Source organism: Rattus norvegicus, chromosome 8 (assembly GCF_021556685.1).
Source record: "Rattus norvegicus strain SHRSP/BbbUtx chromosome 8, alternate assembly SHRSP_T2T, whole genome shotgun sequence".
In the NCBI taxonomy this organism is placed as follows: domain Eukaryota; kingdom Metazoa; phylum Chordata; class Mammalia; order Rodentia; family Muridae; genus Rattus; species Rattus norvegicus.
In genome coordinates this window covers 130,099,363-130,119,069 of record NC_141541.1, presented here as the reverse complement: position 1 = coordinate 130,119,069, position 19,707 = coordinate 130,099,363, and the positions used below count along the sequence as shown (strand labels likewise).

The 19,707-nt window shown below is 43.4% G+C and overlaps 1 protein-coding gene across 9 annotated transcripts in view; it reads right to left on the bottom strand.

The window, feature by feature from the left end:
- Topaz1 (testis and ovary specific TOPAZ 1) overlaps positions 1 to 19,707 on the bottom strand; it is a 55,083-nt gene that overhangs the window by 14,365 nt on the left and 21,011 nt on the right. For all 9 annotated transcript variants that reach the window (NM_001376913.1, XM_087561580.1, XM_087561584.1 and 6 more), the window contains 7 exon segments: positions 3,379 to 3,494; positions 7,504 to 7,596; positions 7,773 to 7,924; positions 12,745 to 12,808; positions 13,480 to 13,605; positions 14,243 to 14,328; positions 17,757 to 17,890. In NM_001376913.1, the coding sequence (NP_001363842.1) occupies positions 3,379 to 3,494; positions 7,504 to 7,596; positions 7,773 to 7,924; positions 12,745 to 12,808; positions 13,480 to 13,605; positions 14,243 to 14,328; positions 17,757 to 17,890 (771 nt within the window).

Sequence of the window (19,707 nt, the reverse complement as noted above, 5' to 3'; positions counted from 1 at the left end):
GTAGGAGTGTCTGGTACCATCCGTGTTCTGCCTGCACGTATGCGCACAGTAGGAGTGTCTGGTACCATCCGTGTTCTGCCTGCACGTATGCGCACAGTAGGAGTGTCTGGTACCATCCGTGTTCTGCCTGCACGTATGCGCACAGTAGGAGTGTCTGGTACCATCCGTGTTCTGCCTGCACGTATGCGCACAGTAGGAGTGTCTGGTACCATCCGTGTTCTGCCTGCACGTATGCGCACAGTAGGAGTGTCTGGTACCATCCGTGTTCTGCCTGCACGTATGCGCACAGTAGGAGTGTCTGGTACCATCCGTGTTCTGCCTGCACGTATGCGCACAGCAGGAGTGTCTGGTACCATCCGTGTTCCGCCTGCACGTATGCGCACAGCAGGAGTGTCTGGTACCATCCGTGTTCCGCCTGCACGTATGCGCACAGCAGGAGTGTCTGGTACCATCCGTGTTTCGCCTGCACGTATGCGCACAGTAGGAGTGTCTGGTACCATCCGTGTTCCGCCTGCACGTGTGTGCACAGTAGGAGTGTCTGGTACCATCCGTGTTCCGCCTGCACGTATGCGCACAGCAGGAGTGTCTGGTACCATCCATGTTCTGCCTGCACGTATGCGCACAGTAGGAGTGTCTGGTACCATCCGTGTTCCGCCTGCACATATGCGCACAGTAGGAGTGTCTGGTGCCATCCGTGTTCCGCCTGCACGTGTGTGCACAGCAGGAGTGTCTGGTGCCATCAGAGGCCACCAGACAGGATCAGATCCCCTAGAACTGGAGTTGCAGATGGCTGTGAGCCACCACATGGGTGCTGGGAATCAACCCTGGGTCCTCTGGAAGAGAAGCCAGTGCTCTTTGCTGCTGGGGCCCTGCTCCAGCTCCACAGCTTGAAGACAGTGTCATGTAACCCAGCCTGGCCTCAAACATGCTATGTAGCCAGTGATAGATTTGAGTTCCTGATCCTCCTGCCTCTGTCACCCAGAGCTAGATAACAGGTATGAGTTGCCACACCTGGTATCTCTTGATTTCTTGTACCCACTTTGGTTTTTAATTTTAATTTTTTGAAACAGGTTCTCACTATGTAGCCCTGGCTGTTCTGGAACTCATTATACAGGCCAGGCTGGCCTCAAACGCACAGAGATCCATCTGCCTCTGCCTCTGAGTGACAGGTGTGTGTCGCTGTGAGGGCCCACTGTGATTTTTGTTTATGGGAAATACCTGCCTCTAAAATGCTGATAAGCTAATCAGGGTGGCAGTCCTACCATGGGGGAGATAGAGACAGGAGGATTGGGAGTCCAAGTGTAGCGCTGACCATATATAGTGAGACCACTTGGGTACAAACAAATCAACTGCAGAAAGAAAGAAAGAAATATAGGCCAATAAATATTAGTCTCTCCCATTTTCTGGAATTATGTGTAAATTCACTCAAACACATCTTTTTTTCCCTCACACCCTCCTCCCTGCCCCCGGACTCATCTTTAAAATATGAGTAGCCTTCTCAAGAGAAACGATCTGGCCACTAGGAGAGCTTTTTGTGGATTAAGTAGCTTCTATACTTTATACAAGTATTTAGACCTAGAAATCGTCCCATTTCATCTTGTTTGGTGAGTTCACACACAGTTAACATTCATGTTCTCAATGGCAGGAGGGTCTGTACTGATCCCTTTATTCCTGAGGATTTACAATTTATGTCTGTAGGATGATGTCATCACGCAGGTGTAGGTAGGTACAAGATAGAGCAAGGCCTGTCATTGGACGAGAAGGAAGGATGGGTGGGAGAAAAGTTTGAGGGAAGAGGAGGGGACTGGAATGGGAGAGTGGAGGAAGACACGTGGAGAGAACATGGAGGCTGACGTTAAGATTCCACTCTGCACCTTTACAGGTTGTTACGAATGTTCCTAAGGGATGGATGTGTACAGGGCTCTGTGTGTCTAGGTGGGCAATTATATCTTATCAATTGGATCAGAGGTTATTCTGTTGTGTGCTCTTTCAAGTTTAAGAGAGTGTGCACAGCTAGAGACTCTGGGCCACCACAGAGTTGGGATGTGTGTTTCTGGCATGGTGGCAACCTGCCTTGGGAACTAGATGGGTAGAGAGATTGCTGCCAGGCTCAGAGAGAGGCCATCATCAGTGTCATATGGGATGGAGCAGAGCAGGTGAGGTGCTTTGCTGACTGAGATGAAGATATCTACAGATATCTTGGGGCACTGTGGTGCCGGATCTAGTGAGGGGTTTAAAAAAATCATTTTATTTTTTATTATTTTACAGCAACATATGTCTATGCCTTTTTTCTTTTAAAGAAATAACTTTGTGTGTGTAGAGGGGGAGAGGAGTGCTCAGAGGTGAACCTCAAGTGTCACTCCTCAGGATCTGTCCTGTAGGAGTAGAGGGAACCAGAGCCTCAGACATATGGAAGAATGGCAAAGCCCTTCCTTAAGGGTGACTCAGAGGGAAATGGTAATGCCTTCTCTTCTGGTCCATATGTTGGTAGAATGTGCAAAAAATGTCTACCATCGCTTTCTCCCTGGATGTTTATACCTGAAGACTGCTCCTACTAAGATTAGCAGCCTGACTCCTTGATCCAGCTGCATACCATAGACCTTGCCTCCTTGTTAATCTATATGTAATCACCAACCTCCTTACTCTGCTGCACGTAAGAACTCTATACAGTAAACACGCTGAGCTTCTGGTGTGCCACAGTTTCCCTAGCAGACAGCCCAGACTACCTGATCCAAGATACTTCTGTCTGTATCTACTTGTATTTTCTTCATTCTCTTCGCACCAGGATCACAAGTATCTATGACCAGCTAGAGACTAAACAAGTCCTCACTTTCAGGTGATAAGCACTTTACTGACTATCTCGCCAAACCAACCAGATTTTCTCTCCCTTTCTCAATACAGGTCTATTGTAGCACTACTTGTTTGCTAGAGATGGAACCTAGAACATACCAGGCAAGTGCTTTCCCAAAGAGGACACCCAGTCCTAGGGCAGTATACGCAATTAGAGATTAAATCAATGGTTGTGGCTTCATATGCTGAGTAGACATAGTGAACAAGGGGAAAGTGAAAGCACCAAGGTAACAAGAGTGAGCCAGGAAAAAAACAAAAGCTAAAGTGATTCACACACACAGTGGAGCATGTTAAGCACAGTTAAGTAAGCAGTCAAACGTAAGGAAGAGAAGCTTCTTTGCCCTTAGTGGACTCTGGTTAAATGAGGGACTGAGCAGAGTCAGACTCTGGTCAGCTGTGGTCAGAGACAGGAAGGGGCTTATAATGGGTGACAAACTTACCCCTGAGACAGGATTGTTGAGACGAGGTCTGATTTTACCTCTCTTGGTGTCCCCACCAAGATACAGACCCGATAGTTTCTTATCTTACCTCGATTTGGCTTCCAGAACTGCAGATATTTCTTGTTGGGATGCCTGTGCTTGGTGTAAAAGCTTAACAATGTAGTTCAAGTGCTCTGGGTCAGGTATCATCCCAGCCTCAATGAACTGCAGAAGGAGAGAAAAAGAGTAGCAGTTCTTGTAAAAATGTGAAAGAATTGAGAGGCCAATGTGTGAGAATTGACTAAGACAGTGGCAGCAGGGGTCAGACATGGGCGCAGGGGAATTGAAATATCAAAACTTTGCAAAGTTTGAAGCATAATATTATCAAGTGTTTGAGAACCACACGAAGATGTCCTCAGACTTTTAAGCGAACATGGGAACATGCAAACAATATTTTTGAATATCAAAATTGAACTTTCTTTCCATTCTTGGGTTGTCTCAACTACTTTGTTGTGTAATTCTTATCTGGCACTGCCTGTCCCAGTGTGCTCTGGTCTGAAGCCTCATCCCTGGCAGTAAATGGTGAGAGGTTTGCCAGTGAAGACCTGGCCTTTACTTAATAAGTTAACCACCTGCCCGACTACCTGACTGCTTGCAGTCATCTACTTAATTCTGAGGCTTTCTCCCCACCCCACCCCCAATTCTCATTGGCCCTGCTGTTTGTTGTTTTCATGTACCTCAGCTTGGATGGAGAGTGCTGACTAAAGTACCTGGATACCTGTGGTCTGAGGCTGGATTGACAGGAGGCAGATATCTCAAAGTTGTCCTAATACGCTGGGAAGGCTTGAAGCTATGGTGACTTCTGCTACCTCACCACTGGGAGACTGACTCGGCTGAAGGTGTATGAACAACACTTCTTCAGAGTCTACTGTGGTTATAGTCTCCTACTGGGAAGTTACTTACACAGTGAGATCTTCCTATCTTACCATTTACTTGTTTTGTGTGATATATATGATATATATAAATATACAATATATATAAATATTACACACACACACACACACACACACACGAAGTGTGTGTGATTTGGGGAGCACATTTGCCATGGTTGCATGTGGTCAAAAGACAACTTTTTTTTTTGTTGTTTAAGATTTATTTGTTTTATGTAAGTACACTGTTGCTGTCTTCAGACACAGCAGAAGAGGGTATCAGATTCCATTAGATGGTTGTGAGCCACTATGAGATTGCTGGGAATTGAACTCAGGACCTCTGGCAGAGCAGTCAGAACCACTGAGCATCTCTCTCCATCAGAAGACAACTTCTGACAGTAAATTAACCTCTCACCGTGTTTGAGTCAGATACATTATCTGTGTACCCTGGACTAGCTGTCCCCATTGGCTTCTCGGCTCCTCTGTCTCTGCCCCCATGTCTGTAGCTGACAGAATCCGTGTTCTCGGCTCCTCTGTCTCTGCCCCCATGTCTGTAGCTGACAGAATCCGTGTTCTCGGCTCCTCTGTCTCTGCCCCCATGTCTGTAGCTGACAGAATCCGTGTTCTCGGCTCCTCTGTCTCTGCCCCCATGTCTGTAGCTGACAGAATCCGTGTTCTCGGCTCCTCTGTCTCTGCCCCCATGTCTGTAGCTTACAGAATCCGTGTTCTCGGCTCCTCTGTCTCTGCCCCCATGTCTGTAGCTGACAGAATCCGTGTTCTCGGCTCCTCTGTCTCTGCCCCCATGTCTGTAGCTGACAGAATCCGTGTTGCAGTAGTTCTTTACAGTGGGTTCTGGGTCTGAAACTCAGGGCCACATGCTTTCATGGCAAGTACTGTAGCCCACTGAACTCTGTCCTAAGTCCTTGAGAGAATGTATGACTTACTTTCCCCATCTATTGAAGGGAGGAGGAGGGATTACAAATCAGGGTGGTATCCTGGCTATATCTGTTTATGTGTTTGTTTGTCACGCTGTCACAAGCTATAATTGTCTGAGAAGAGGGAACTACAACTGAGAAAATGCCTCCATAAGGCTGGTGTATAGGAAATCTTGTGGGGCATCTCCTTAAACAGTGGTTAATGTGGCCCATTGAGAATAGTGCTGCTCCTGGACGGAGGGTCCTGGCAGCATGAAAAAGTAGGCAGAGTAAGTCACGAGGAGCAGGCCAGTGAGCAGCTTCTTCCATTGCTTCTGATCCCGTTCCTGACTTCAGTTTCCTATCCTGGTGTCCTTTCATGAAGGCCTCGTATTAGGAAATGTAAACTAAACCCACAGGCTCCTGCTCAGGTTGGTTTCAGGAATGGAGTTTTACCACTGCAATAGAGACCTCACCTAAGACAGATGGGATAACAAAGCAGCAGGAGAGTGGAGAAGGTGCCTTCTCCTGCCATTTGGTCACTAAAAACTTAAAGCTCAAATCAGAGTTTCCTTTACTAAAGGGAATAGTAGAAACTCACCAAGGATCTCCTCTTTTTGACTTGTAGGGAAACTGCCTTAAACTCAATACTGAATTCTGAGCAGGTCCTTGAAACTCCTTTCTAAGCCATCTGATTAAACAAACCGGAAACTGTTTTGGTGAAAAACTGCTTCCTGCTTATTACAAACTTGAGTCTTTGAACTATGTCTTTTAGCTCCTCTGGATGTAAAGCATGGCCAATTTTACTTTTAAAAAGGAAGACAGCTTCCCTTCTAAAGCTATGGAACTTGATGACACAATACAGAAAGCCCCATGAGGGCCACTGTCCTACTCTGAAACATCTCAAACCACGCCTGCTGGTCTCTGCACTCCCTACCATCCTCTGATGTTTGATCAGATGGACAGCGCCAACTAAAATAGCTGTGAAAGAACAAATTAGCTACCTGGGAACCCGTTCCATTCAAAGCTGCCCGTTAGCTGGGTATGATGGCTCATATGTTTAATCCTAGCACTTAAGAGGGAGGCAATTCTCTGTGAGTTTGGGGCCACCCTGGTCTCTGTAGTGAGTTCCAGGCAGTCAGAACGATACGATGAGACCCTATCTCGAAAAGCAAAACAAGACCAAAAAACCACTATCCTTTAAAATTGCTCAAAAACCAGGATAAGTATAAATATGTCTTAACAAGCGAGGTTAGGTTAACAGCCTACTTACAAACATAAAATAAACTCTGAATTTCTGTTTTCTCCATGTCTGTAGTTTATTGGATGGGGTACATTATACTGCTAGAATAAGGAGCAAAAACAGTCAAAGAAATATTATATTGCCATTGTTGGACCCTGAAAGTCTCCAGATGCTGAAACTACATTAAACGACTTTTGGGAATAATGGCTTCACGCTAACTGTGGAACCAACAACCTCTGCACAACGCCCCCAGCCCCCAGCCCCCAAGATAAACCAAATCATTGTTTGTTAGACATTCTCTGCTTCTCTGTAACTGCTGCGGTTGAGAAACACTTTTCTAAGGCAGGGTCTCATGTTGCCCAGCCTGGACTCAGACTAGCTACTTCCGAGCCCCCTGCCTCCACCTTTGGAGGACTGGAAGTGCAGACATTTGCCACCACCCCTGTTTTTATCCAGTGCTGGTTGGTGCTTATCAGGTATTTTGAAGCATTCAACAAATGTTAGTCTTGGTGGTTGAAGACGAGACTCAGCTGGTAAAATGCTTGCTATACAAGCATGAGGACCCCTGAGACCGAGGCGCAGAGGCCGAGGCCTGCAATCCCAGTGGTAGGGAGGCAGAGACAGGATTCCTGGGTCTTGATGTCTAGGCAGCTTGGCCTAAACCAGTAAGCTGGAAAGTGTTGGTGACATCTAGTCTCCATGTATGCACACACACACACACACACACACACACACACTCACACACACACACATTTAATGTGTTTTTAGGGAGCATTAAAATTCTTATTTCTCATTTTACTTAATGCCAACTTTAAAACCAACTCCTAACTACTTTATTTTAGTTACAATTTTCTATTTATATACTGATTTGTTTTGTTGTGACCTTAAATATTTCAGAGAAAGAATTCTCTTAGCTATATTTAAGAAATAGAGACAAAGGTAATTTGTAATAAGAAAGCAGTCATTTGAATTCTTAGAAGGATTTGTTTAAGGGGAAGACAAACAGTGGAGAGTGCTTCTGAACTATTTCTGGAGAAAAAAAGATCATTTATGAACAAGTAGAACATTAATAAAAGACAGATAAAGAATCATGTGCAAAGAGTCTTCTTTTGTTATTCCCTATGAGAAATAAAAGATTAAAATCATACCTTGCAAAAAATCTCAATTAAAGCAGGTACAGCATTCCTTAGCTTCATAGCTGCCACATACTCAAATATTTTTAGTAATATTTTCAGAGCAGGCTGAATGAAACAGACAAGCAGAAAATCACACTCAGTTTCACGTCTCTCAGTGTGCCTTGCATTTTACAAATCCACCAATTCTGAGAATCTGTGGTCTGGGGAGTCCATGGCAGGCAGAGGTGGAAGCACTACCTTTAAACACACACGTGCAGAGGGGCAGGCACCAGGTTACTCACCAGCATTTTAGCCATTATGCTGAGCTGCACTACCTGGAAGACTTCTTTCAATAAGCAATGCTTGAGTAAAGAAATCAAAAGGTCATTTAGCACTTGTAAACTGAAGTGTATCCCTGGGGGAAACTTTCTGTAGTATTCCAGAAATATGTATGCTGAAAGTGAAAAAAAAATGAGTCATTTGCTGCTCTTAAGTAGACAATCTTCTGTAAAGATATTACATCAGTTCATTCCTTGAAAGGGACCAGAAACATTCGATGAGAATGAAAGCAAAAAGTCAAAATGACGAATGGCGGTGACAAGAGAAGTCAAGTTCAGCATCAGTGTGCACGGCGTGAAGTGCACAGTGTGAGTGAGCTGCAAAGGCACAACTCCCAGAAGGCTCCGAGGCTTGTACAGGGAGATGCACAGTAGTGCGGTGAGGGGTGAGGGCTACTTTGACACTTATTACTTATTGCTTCAACTTTGTCAACAAATTGACCTGGAATCTTTTATTTCAGTTTATTCTTATGGACTAAGAAATTATCCATTACCTTTAAGAATGTAGTTTATGTCAATCTAATTCCTTAATCTATTTTTGGTACAACACTTAACAATTTTCAGTTTTTCCCACGTTAATGTTACTAAAATTGACGGAGTTGACTTAATCATTGTTCCCATTCCAAAATTTTAGCCCAAATCTGCACATTTTAGCTAAAACTACCTTAGCAAAAAAAAAAAAATCACTTAATTTTATGTTATTTCTAGCACAAATACTCATTACTATTTGAATTACCCAATATTGCCTGGGAAAGTCACTAGTTAATGAAAAAGTTCAGCAAAACCATAAAGTTAAATAGGTTTAAAAATATGCTAACAGCTGGGTGGTGTTGGCGCACACACACCTTTAATTCTAGCATTTGGGAGGCAGAAGCAAGCTGACCTCTGAGTTTCAGGCCAGCCTGGTCTACAGAGCTAGTTCCAGGACAGCCTGATCTACAGAGAAACCCTGGCTCACAAAACTAAAAAACAAACCAAACAACCAAAAATAAATAAATAAATAAATAAATAAATAAATAAAATATTTTAAAAAACCCTCAAATCCAAAACTGACCAAAACAAAACAAAAAACCTCAAACCAAAACTGTCATGTAATAACGGTTAGCTTTGTCATAAAGCTGTTTTATATATTACATGCTTTCCCTGAGAACATACAGATACGTCTGTTTTCTGACTATGTATTACATTTACTTATTTTGTGTGTACACGAGCGTGGCCATGTGTGCCAGAGCACAACTTCTGGGAGTCAGTGTTCTTCCTCCACCATGTGGGCTATGAGGAGTGAACTCGTGTGACTCGGTCATTGACTGCCTGAGATGTTCACAATCTCCAGCCCCGTTGTGTTCTGTGGAGCGCCGTGCAGCCCAGGTGAGGCTGGAACTCACAGCGATCCTCCTGCTTCACCTCCTCGGGCGGGCAGTGTTAAGGTTACAGGTGTGCACCATCAAGCCCAGCTACGATACATTCTTACAACATTCTATTTTGTATTAATATAGTTGCCTGTATAAAAGCAAAAGAACTGCTAATATGAAATGTCTGTTACTATGTAATTCATGACTAAACTAGGAGTACTGACCTTTGAAAGGAGCAGTTAGGTGGCTAGTGTCTGCTGTGCACTGATTACCAACATGTACCCTTTCTTCTCGTCATTAATCTATTTTAAAAATTTTAATGTAAGCCTTTTTCTTTCAAAATGATCCTCCCGGGTCAAGTTAAGTTGGTTCAATGAGTGTTTGCTGCTAAGCCTGAAGAACTAAGTTTGATCCCTAGGACCCACATGACGGACAAAAGAGAACTGACTTCTGAAAATTGTCATCTGGCCTTCGTATGTGCACTGTGGCTCATATATATGTGGAGACACACACTCTTGCACTCGTGTACACAAGGTAATACATTTTTTTAAAAAGAAGATCCTCCCTGTCTGGTTGGAAAGGTTTAAACATTTAATGGCTTCTACCATGAAAGGCTGTTGGTGTGTCTTAGCTTAGAGCTAGGTATGCTGGGGTGCTAACTCACCGCCCCCCTTTTAAAAAAAATTAGGAGCACCTGTTTTTAAAACTACTGGCTTTTCCTTTCTAGACGTTGTCAGTTCTCACAGTAGGAACCAGTACTGTGTGTTGTAAGTAGCCGGCTGAGCCTCTGCCTCTTACAGTACAAGCAGAATGAACCATGCTGCTAACTAATCACACGGTACTGTGGACATACTTAGTGCTCTTAAGTGTGTCGGAACTGCACCTTGTGTGTATCTTTTTTTTTTCTTTGTTTTTTGTTTTTGTTTTTTTTTTTGGGTTTTTTTCTTTTTTTTTTTTTTTAAAGATTTATTTATTTATTATATATAAGTACACTGTAGCTGTCTTCAGATACACCAGAAGAGGGCATCAGATCTCTTTACAGATGGTTGTGAGCCACCATGTGGTTGCTGGGAATTGAACTCATGACCTCTGGAAGAGCAGTCGGGTGCTCTTAACCGCTGAGCCATCTCTCCAGCCCACCTTGTGTGTATCTTACTGGACCAGATTGTTCCAGAGGCTACAGACAGAACTAGAATGTCTGACCCTGGACTGGAACCTAGGTCAGAGTAAAACATAAAGGGGCGTTTAGTCAAGTGATGTATAATTTACTGCAATGGAGGATGCAGCACACTTACACAAAAGGATGCTGTACCCTCATAAACTGTGCACCAAGATTCACAGGCATAGAGGAACAAACTACACGCAAAATTTGGGTAAGAATTTAATTTTTAAATTTTATTTATTTCTAAAGACTTATTTTCACTTTGTGTGAATAACTGTTTGCCTATAAGAATCTATGTGCACTATGTGTGTGCTTGGTGCCTGAAGAGACTGGGAGAGCACATCACATGCCCTAGAACTGTTGTTATAGATAGTTGTGAGTGAGACATCTGATGTGGATGCTGGGAACCAAACCTGGGTTTCTCTGGAAAAGTAGCCAGTGCTTTTGACCACTGGCCAACTCTCTACCCTCATTCTATTTTATTATCATTATTTTTTCAAGACAGGGTTTATCTGTGTAGTCTTGGTTATCCTGGAACTTTCTCTATAGACTAGGCTGGACTTAAACTCACAGAGATCTGCCTGCCTCTGCCTCCCGAGTGCTGGGATTAAAGGCACTATTGCCTGTCCCATTTCATTTTTAATTTATGTGCACATGAACATTTGTGTGCGGGTTTACTCATATGAGTGAAATGCTTGGGGAGGCACTGGATGGCCAGGAGTTACAAGCAGTTATCACCACTCATCATGAGGCTGTGAACCAAACTCAGGTCCTTTGCAAGGGCAGTGCATGCTTTTAACCACTGAAACATCTCTTCAGGCCCCTTGGAACTTACCTTGAAGTGATACATTGCAACAGACACACACAGATGCACATTCACACACACATTTCTACAGGTACACATACATGTGTGCACAAACAGACACACACACAGACACAGACACACACACACAGACACACACACAGACACAGAGACAAAGATACACACACAGACACACACAGATACACAGACACACAGACACACACACACACACACACACACACACACACACACACACACACACCAGATGCTTTTCTCGTGGCCACTGATCTTTACAGTTTATATCTTGGGAGCTTCCCTTTCATGTTATTCTCTTTTCACAGGCTTTGCAATGATTACTGAAGCTTGAAAACTCACCTATATTCATCCTCTCTACCTTCTCCTTGGCTGTCACAGTTCCTAGATCACAAGAAAAGTTTTCATATAGGGTCCTATTTCCTCTAGTTACCAACGCCCATATTAGACACGGGTGCCCTTGGATGTTTTCAGAGAAGAAGACTGATCTGAGATGTGGAGCTGTACTGCTGTTACTACCATGCTGCATGGCTTTAGGGTTAGTGTCAGGGAACAAAGGCATGAACTTTGGCTTTTTATCCTCTGGGGGCTTATAATCTAGCATGGTAAGGAGATGGAGGCAAGGAACAGGGTGAAGCTGTGGACTCAGACAGAGGCTAATGGAAGAAGCAGTCTTCTCAGTAAGGTCTGAGCCCTGAGGGTTAACCACACAGCACAGTGCCAGCAGCACCAAGGCATGGCACAGGGGCCTGTGGATCAAACTGTGTGGGACTTGACAGGATGCTGCCTTGGTAGTGATGGGAAATGTGGAAAAAGAACGAAGAGGGAAGATTCAGGATCTAAAGTAGACTTGCACAGAGAGCAAGACACTTTCCCCTTTACATAAGTAAATGACATACTAGTACATAAGGGAATTACATTGTTAGGTGAACATAGTTTTTAAACTGACAAAAATAAAATATTTCTCTTTAATCATTTCTAAGGCCAATGGAGCCAATCTTAGGCAAGGTATTCTATTCAGTTTTTATACTTAAGTTTAAGAATATTTTTTCTTTTTTTAATTGGATTTTTAAAATTTACATTTCAAATGTTATCCCCTTTTCCCAGTTTCCCATCCATAGGCCCCCTCCCCCTTTTTCTATGAGGGTGTCCCCCCACCCATCCACCCAGCCAAGAATAAATTTCAACTGTCTGTCTGTTTATTGTGTTTTGAGACGGGGTTCTCTGTAGCCCTGGCTGGCGTGGCACTCACTCTGGCCTTTAACTTCCAGATCCGCTTGTGTCTGCATCCTGAAAGCTGGCATCAAAGGCTTGTGCCACCAACGCCTGGCTAACAGGTTTTTAACTAAAATCGCTGTGCACGCGTGCATGTGGCACACGTAGTGGGGCTGGAGTAAGGAAGGCAGAAGATACCTTTGTAGGGCTGGCTCTCCCCTTCCAGTGAGGTAAGATATGGGGGTCGAACTCAGGCTGCTAAGCTGTCACAGCCCTTCCACCTTCCTGGAATAACTGTGACATGCAGTGACAAACAGAACACGTGTGAGACCACTCCCAGGAATGTGTAATTATCATGCAGTTACTCCATACCTGCTCGGTGCAGCAAACGCTGCTCATTGACACGTATGTACTTCTTAAACACATCCATGCAGATCTACAAAAGCCATAAAACAGTAAATTACCTTCATATGTTTTACAAACAAAAATTTATGAGTTTGGAGCTTTAGAATAAGAGTTGATGTTTAAGTTAATTCACAGGCTTAAAATGTACACTAGACTACTGATCCTTCTGCCTCCACCTTCCAAGTTCTGGAATTTCAGGTCTGGATGCTATGGTTGTGACGATGCCAAGAACAGGCAAAGATCGGTGTAGCCAGAACTCCCAGACACGGTTGAATGTTCATGAGGAGACATGAAAAGAGTACCAAGAGTCGCTGTTTTATTAACCAAATAGGGAAACAATGCAAATGTCTGTCAACCTTAATGCTTGTTGATAAAGTTGTTGATAAACTCATAGACTAGAATATTAACTATTACACAGTATGGAGGAAGAAACAATAATTAGATAATAATTAGATGTCAGAAATGCTGAGCCAAAGTTGGCAAGCCAGTTGCTATTGTACGCATTTTCAGTCTGGGCTACTTGGGAGGCTGAGGCAGCAGGAGTTTGAGATCATCCTGATAAACGCCAAAGACTCTGTATGGACCTACACATATAATTTACATACAGCATAAGCCCAGACAAAGATTGTTGTGCTAACAGAGCATCAGGACAGTCAGATAAAGTGTATGAGGTGAGACTGTCTCCCCCGGAGGGGACTTTACCTTTTCATCCCCCTGCTCAGGCACATGGACAAACTTGCACTGTGCTCGCTCACAGCCACGCAATGTGTTAAAATGAAGCTTGCAGTATCTGTGGGGTATCATCAATCCTAAGGGCTTCTGGAACACCTAGAAGATTAAAAATCCTTTCCAAGTTAATCATAAGACATAGTCAAGTGAGGGCACATTCCAAAGCTTTAACATAAAAACTAGTTCAGCAGGATTTATCTGTGATTTTATCAACTTCTCATGTAAAAGATTCTGCCAGGATTATCTGTTCTGCTTCATAGTTTTTTTTTTCTTTTTCCTTGAGACAGGGTCTCACTATGTAGACCAGGCTGGACTTGAACTCAGATATCTACCTGCCTCTGCCTCCCACTGGGATTAAAGGTGTGCACACTACTGCCCAGCCACTCATCTGCCTTTAAATGCTCACATAGGGCTCCTTGTTCTTATGCCTCCTTCATAGAAAGCTCATTATAACCATAGAACACAGTGCATTTCAGATGCATGTATTAGAAACAAAACCCTCCTTGGTTTTTCTAACAAAGAAAAGAGAAATGATAAAGTTGGACTTAATCCAGCACCTCCCACAGTTTATGGTCCTTCCTTCCCTTCAGCTGTCCCTCCCTATCAGAGGCTCCTTCTGTTACAAACTGTTAGTGATGAATCACACTCTGCTGCTTATTCCTACTTAATGCCCACACCAAATCCGGGTGTCTGCAACTGTTCAAAAAGGAACTGGACCCTAAGTATGGGGACTTACCCCAAAATTTTTTTCCCTTTTAAATATTTCACAAGTTTCAGGATTCTGCAGTTGTAGGACAGAATATCTTCCTGGAAATCTGAAATCTAGAAGTAAAAGAGCATTACAAACAAGCACACGAACACTGACTGACTTCTCAACACTGACAGTCACTCCTGTCTGTCTTAGTTTAAAAAGTAATTTTATTTTTATGTATATAGGTTTTTTTTTTTTTTACAAAAGTCTGTTCACCACATGTAATGTCTGCTGCCCCAAGAGTCCAAAAGAGGGTGTTTGTGGTGGTTTGAATAAGAATGGCCCCCTCAGGCTCTGCTCTTGTATATGAGTGAGTGCTTAGCCATCAGGGAGTGACACTCTTTGAGAAGGACTAGGAGGTGTGGCCTTTTTGGAGGAAGCATGTCACCAAGGGTGGGCTTCGAGGCCTCAAAAGCTCAAACCAGGCCCAGTTCTCTTTCGGTTGCTTAGGTTGGGGTGTGGAGCTCTCAGCTACTTCTCCAGCACCACGTCTGCCTGCACGCTGCCCACCAGGCTCACGATGATAATAGACTAAACCTGTAAGCCATAAAGCAAGTCCCCAACTACAATGCTTTATTTTATAAGAGTTGCTTTGGTCTTGGTGTCTCTTCACAGCAACAGAACACCAACTAAGACAGGGTCAGATCCCATGGGAAGGGAGTTAAAGACAGTTGTAAGCTGACATGTGGGCACTGGGATCCAACCCAGGTCCTCCATGACAACAGCCAGTGTTTTTACTACGAGTTATCTCTCCAATTCCCTCTTTTATCTTTTTGTTCCCTCCATTTAAATGAGAGTGTGTGTCTCACACACACTTGGGCATACATTCCCATGCAGCACAGCACATTGTTTGCAGGTAAGAGGACAACCTGAAGAAATCAAGTGGTCAGGCTGGGTGGCCAGGGCCTTTACTGCCTAAGCCATCTCAGAGGCCCGCAATAGCACATTCAATTCCACTTAGATTTGCATTGCCATGTGTATTACTGTGAAATACTGATTGACTTATGCAGCAGGATTTTTCTAGAGTTGTTTTAGCTGGTGTGAATTCAGGAGTGATGGCACCTTGGCTTTGAAGTAGCCTTTTGTCAGTGATTGCTATCTGAGATTGTATGGACCTTTGCATAACTTAGTCTGGAGACATGCCTGGCAAACCACGAAGTCTCCTATGGCTGAGATGGTTTAGGTGATGGTTCTTTCAAGCCAACTCCTAGATCAGCTAAGAGTTTGGTATTCAGAAGCTGGCTTGTTAAAAGTGCCTTTCTGTAACAATAAAGCTCAAGTTCTGTCCTTGAGAGGCTATCCCACTGCTGCTTGATCTAAATTTATCTTACAGTGTCTCTTTCTTTGACCAATCCTCCTGCATAACCCAGAACACCCATAGACTTATATATTGGGTTCCCTGAAATACTTCTAGATCTGAACCTAAAATGTAACATTAATTATAGGCTGCAGATAATGTTCTTAAAAGACTTAAGTAACCCTGAGTCCTAGCCCAGTTAAACACCTCATCCAAACCTTCCATAAAGAAGAATACTGACAAATCCATGCTAGGAACTTCATTGGATCATTGAGAGGTTCATAGCCTACACCCCCAGTCCTCCATCAGGATCAGGATATATAAGCACAGACACCAAGGACTGCACTCTCCTGACACATTCAGAGGAAGAGGGTGGCCTTCTGAGACGTAAAGAGGATCCTCAGAAAAGATCAAAGACCTGCCAGAGTCTTGATCCGGAATTCCACACCCATCAGAATTGATATCTCTTTAGATTCCTAGCCTGTGGTAGTTAGTGCCTTGTTACAGTTCTTTATGCTGGTCAGTACAGTAGCCACAGTACTCTTTACAGTGCACTCTTTAACAGTGCCCTTTAAAAATTTAGTAATATTTTCAGTTGTGTGTAATGTGTGTGTTTGCATGTGGGTGTGCACCTGAGTGCAGTGCCCGCAGAGGCTGGAGGCATTGGATACTGTGGAGCTGGGATTACAGAGAGCTGTGAGCTTTCGATCATGGGTGCTGGGAACTGAACAGGTTCTCTGAAAGAAGAGCAGGTGATCCGACATGCTGCCATCTCTCTAGACCTGATGGTGCCTTTTAAAACAAGAACTAGGACATTTAAAAACATTCTTTCCTAAAGGCAATTTCTATGTAGTATATGTGTGTGTGTGTGCAAGTGTGTGTGTGCAAGTGTGCTTGCCTCTGCATATGCATGAGGTGTCTTATTTTATCAGCCTCTACCACATTTTTCTTTGCTGCTGATTTTGAACCACCAATTTTACTGTGTAACCATTGCTGGCCTGGCACTCATTATGTGGACCAAGCTGGCCTTGCCCTCTGTGGTATAGGAACTACCATGCCCAGCTTCTACTTCATGTTTTTGTTTTTCCTTTTATGTTTATGAATGTCTTGGGTGACTGTCTGTGTGTATACCAACTTTGTGTTTGATGTTTAAGAAAGTCAGAAACTCGGAAACTGGAGATATATACACACGGTTGTGAATCACCATGTGTGTGTTGGGAATTGAGCCCCAGTTCTGCAGGAGCAATGTGTGCTCTTAACTTGTGAGCCAACTCTCTAGTCCCTCAGTTCATGAACATGAGACAAGGTCTCTCACTGAACCTGAAGTTCACTGCTGCAGCAAGGCTGGATGACCAGTGAGCCCCTGAGGTTCACCCACTCCTCTCCTGCAACGTCGGGTTGACAGATATGCACCATCACATCCAACTTTTACAGTAATACTACGGATTTGAATTCAGGTCCTTATGTTTGTTTTTCTTTCTTTTCTTCCTTCCTTCCTTTTTTCTTCTCTCTTTTTTTCTTTCTTTCTTTTTTGGGACTGAGTTTCTCTATTATATAGTTCTGGCTATTCTGGGACTTGCTATGTATATACCAGCCTGGATTAGGGTACATCATGATCACAGAGATCCACCTACTTTTGCCTCCCACAGGCTGGAGCAATGTGCCACCATTTATGCTATCAGCTCCTTATATTTGTGAGGCAAGCACTTACCCACTAAGCCATCTCCTCAGCATAAGTATTTTTATTCCAATTATTTCTATTTTACCTCTGTAGCATCTGAATGTAATCTGTAATAGGCTGAAGGTATGCTGCCTATAACCTTATAGCACTTTACATTAGGAAAGTTAGAAGGATTTGAATAAAACACAACCACTGTGGGCTTGCTGCACATGCCTGTAATGGCAGGTAGCAGGACCTAAGTGTTGAGAAGGTTCCCAAGAGTGAGATGTGTGCTGTATAAAGAAACTTAAGCTTCTAACCCATTCAACGGTGCTCATTCTGTTTAAAGAATTAGAGAACTGTATTTTATGGAAAATATATAAATCCTAAACATGTACAAATGTAATTAATTAAAATATGAATATTTTAGGTATTTCACATAATACCACTGCCACATAAATACAGATGTTTGTATTTTAATAGCAATGTCTTCTGTCAAAGTCCTTCAAGATGACCAGAACTTAGTAAGGAAACAGTGTTACCGTTCGTCCAGGGTGCTGGCGCTACATCTTGATGACTGCTCAGAGTCAAAGGAGGCGCTGATGAGCACAGGGGGTTGGGGCCCAGGGCTAAGTGACACTCAGTAGACACAGCCTCCACACTTCTGGAATCTTTGCTGTATGAACAGAAAAAACAGATCGGGATGCCATCCTATTTACAAAATGGTGAAGCAGTGCGACTCAAGTAGGAAGGAATGTAACCTACTGCTATATATGTATAGCATACACTGCTATATATGATGTATAGCATACACTGCTATATATGATGTATAGCATACACTGCTATATATGTATAGCATACACTGCTATATATGTATAGCATACACTGCTATATATGTATAGCATACACTGCTATATATGTATAGCATACACTGCTATATATGTATAGCATACACTGCTATATATGTATAGCATACACTGCTATATATGTATAGCATACACTGCTATATATGTATAGCATACACTGCTATATATGTATAGCATACACTGCTATATATGTATAGCATACACTGCTATATATGTATAGCATACACTGCTATATATGTATAGCATACACTGCTATATATGTATAGCATACACTGCTATATATGTATAGCATACACTGCTATATATGTATAGCATACACTGCTATATATGTATAGCATACACTGCTATATATGTATAGCATACACTGCTATATATGAAGTGCTGTGCACTGTTCTGCGCATGGTGCATCACGATTCTGCAATATTTACAGTGGGCTGCTCCTGTCTTCCTCAAAACATTTTAGTTTACGTAGTAATTGATGGGAGGGGTGCCCATGCCACAGTGAGCTCGTGAGAGGATAACTTTATGAAGTTGGGTCTCTCCTTCCTTCCTGGATCCTCAACTGAGGTTGTCAGGCTTGTAAAGTCAGTACTTTTACCTGCTGAACCATCTTGTTAGCCTAAGGTCTCGTAGCTCCTGTCTTCTTAACAAAAGACCAACAGTTGCTATAGTGTTTTTGTTTTATTCTCTCTCTCTCTCTCTCTCTTTCTCTCTCTCGTGTGTGTGTGTGTGTGTGTTGGGAGTTGATCCTCGGTTTTAACTTTGAAATAAGATCTTGCTCGTAGCTCCCACTGGTAGGGATAAGAGTAGTATTTTATGGGTTGAATGTGAAGTGTTCTCCATGGGGCTCATGTATTTGAATACTTGGTTTCCAAAGGATGAAGTATGAAACCTTTAGGAGGCAGGGGATAGTTGAAGTGAGTGGCTAGGAGCCAGGCCTTGAGGGCTCTCTAGCCTGAGTTCTCTGCTTCCTGACCCACTGGGATGGGATGAGTCCCTGCCAGCAGTCACTTGTCGTGAACTGTGCCATATTTCCTCTACCATGATCCACCCTTTCAAACTATGAGCCAGAGCATGCTTCCCTCAAGCTGCTTCTGACACACTTTTTGTCACAGTAAAAATCATGAGCACCGAGTACTGGGCTACACCACAGCAAGTCCAGCGTAGGACATAAGGAGCAGGAAGATCATGAGTTTGACATCAGTGTTAGCTACAAGCAAGATCTTACCTCAAAGGTAACCAAAGATCCAACTCCCCAACACACACACAGGAGAGAGAGAGAGAGAGAGAGAGAGAGAGAGAGAGAGAGAGAGACAGACAGACAGACAGAGACACTATAGCAACTGCCCAAACTACCACACCAAAACCCAAACATGCTGAGATGGAGTATCACTCTCCTGTCCTGTCCTCGCTATGCTGGCCTTGAACTCCTAGGTCAAGATGCCTTCCTATCTCAGCTTCCTGAGACTGAGAGTTTTAGGAATATACCACTGAGCTTGACGGGAAATATTTTTACCATACCTCATAAAAGGTTCAAGGAATAATAAACGTATGTGTTCTAAAGACAAAACCACATCTACTTATTCTCCTGCGCACTGCATGAGGCCAGTACATCAGAGCACACCCC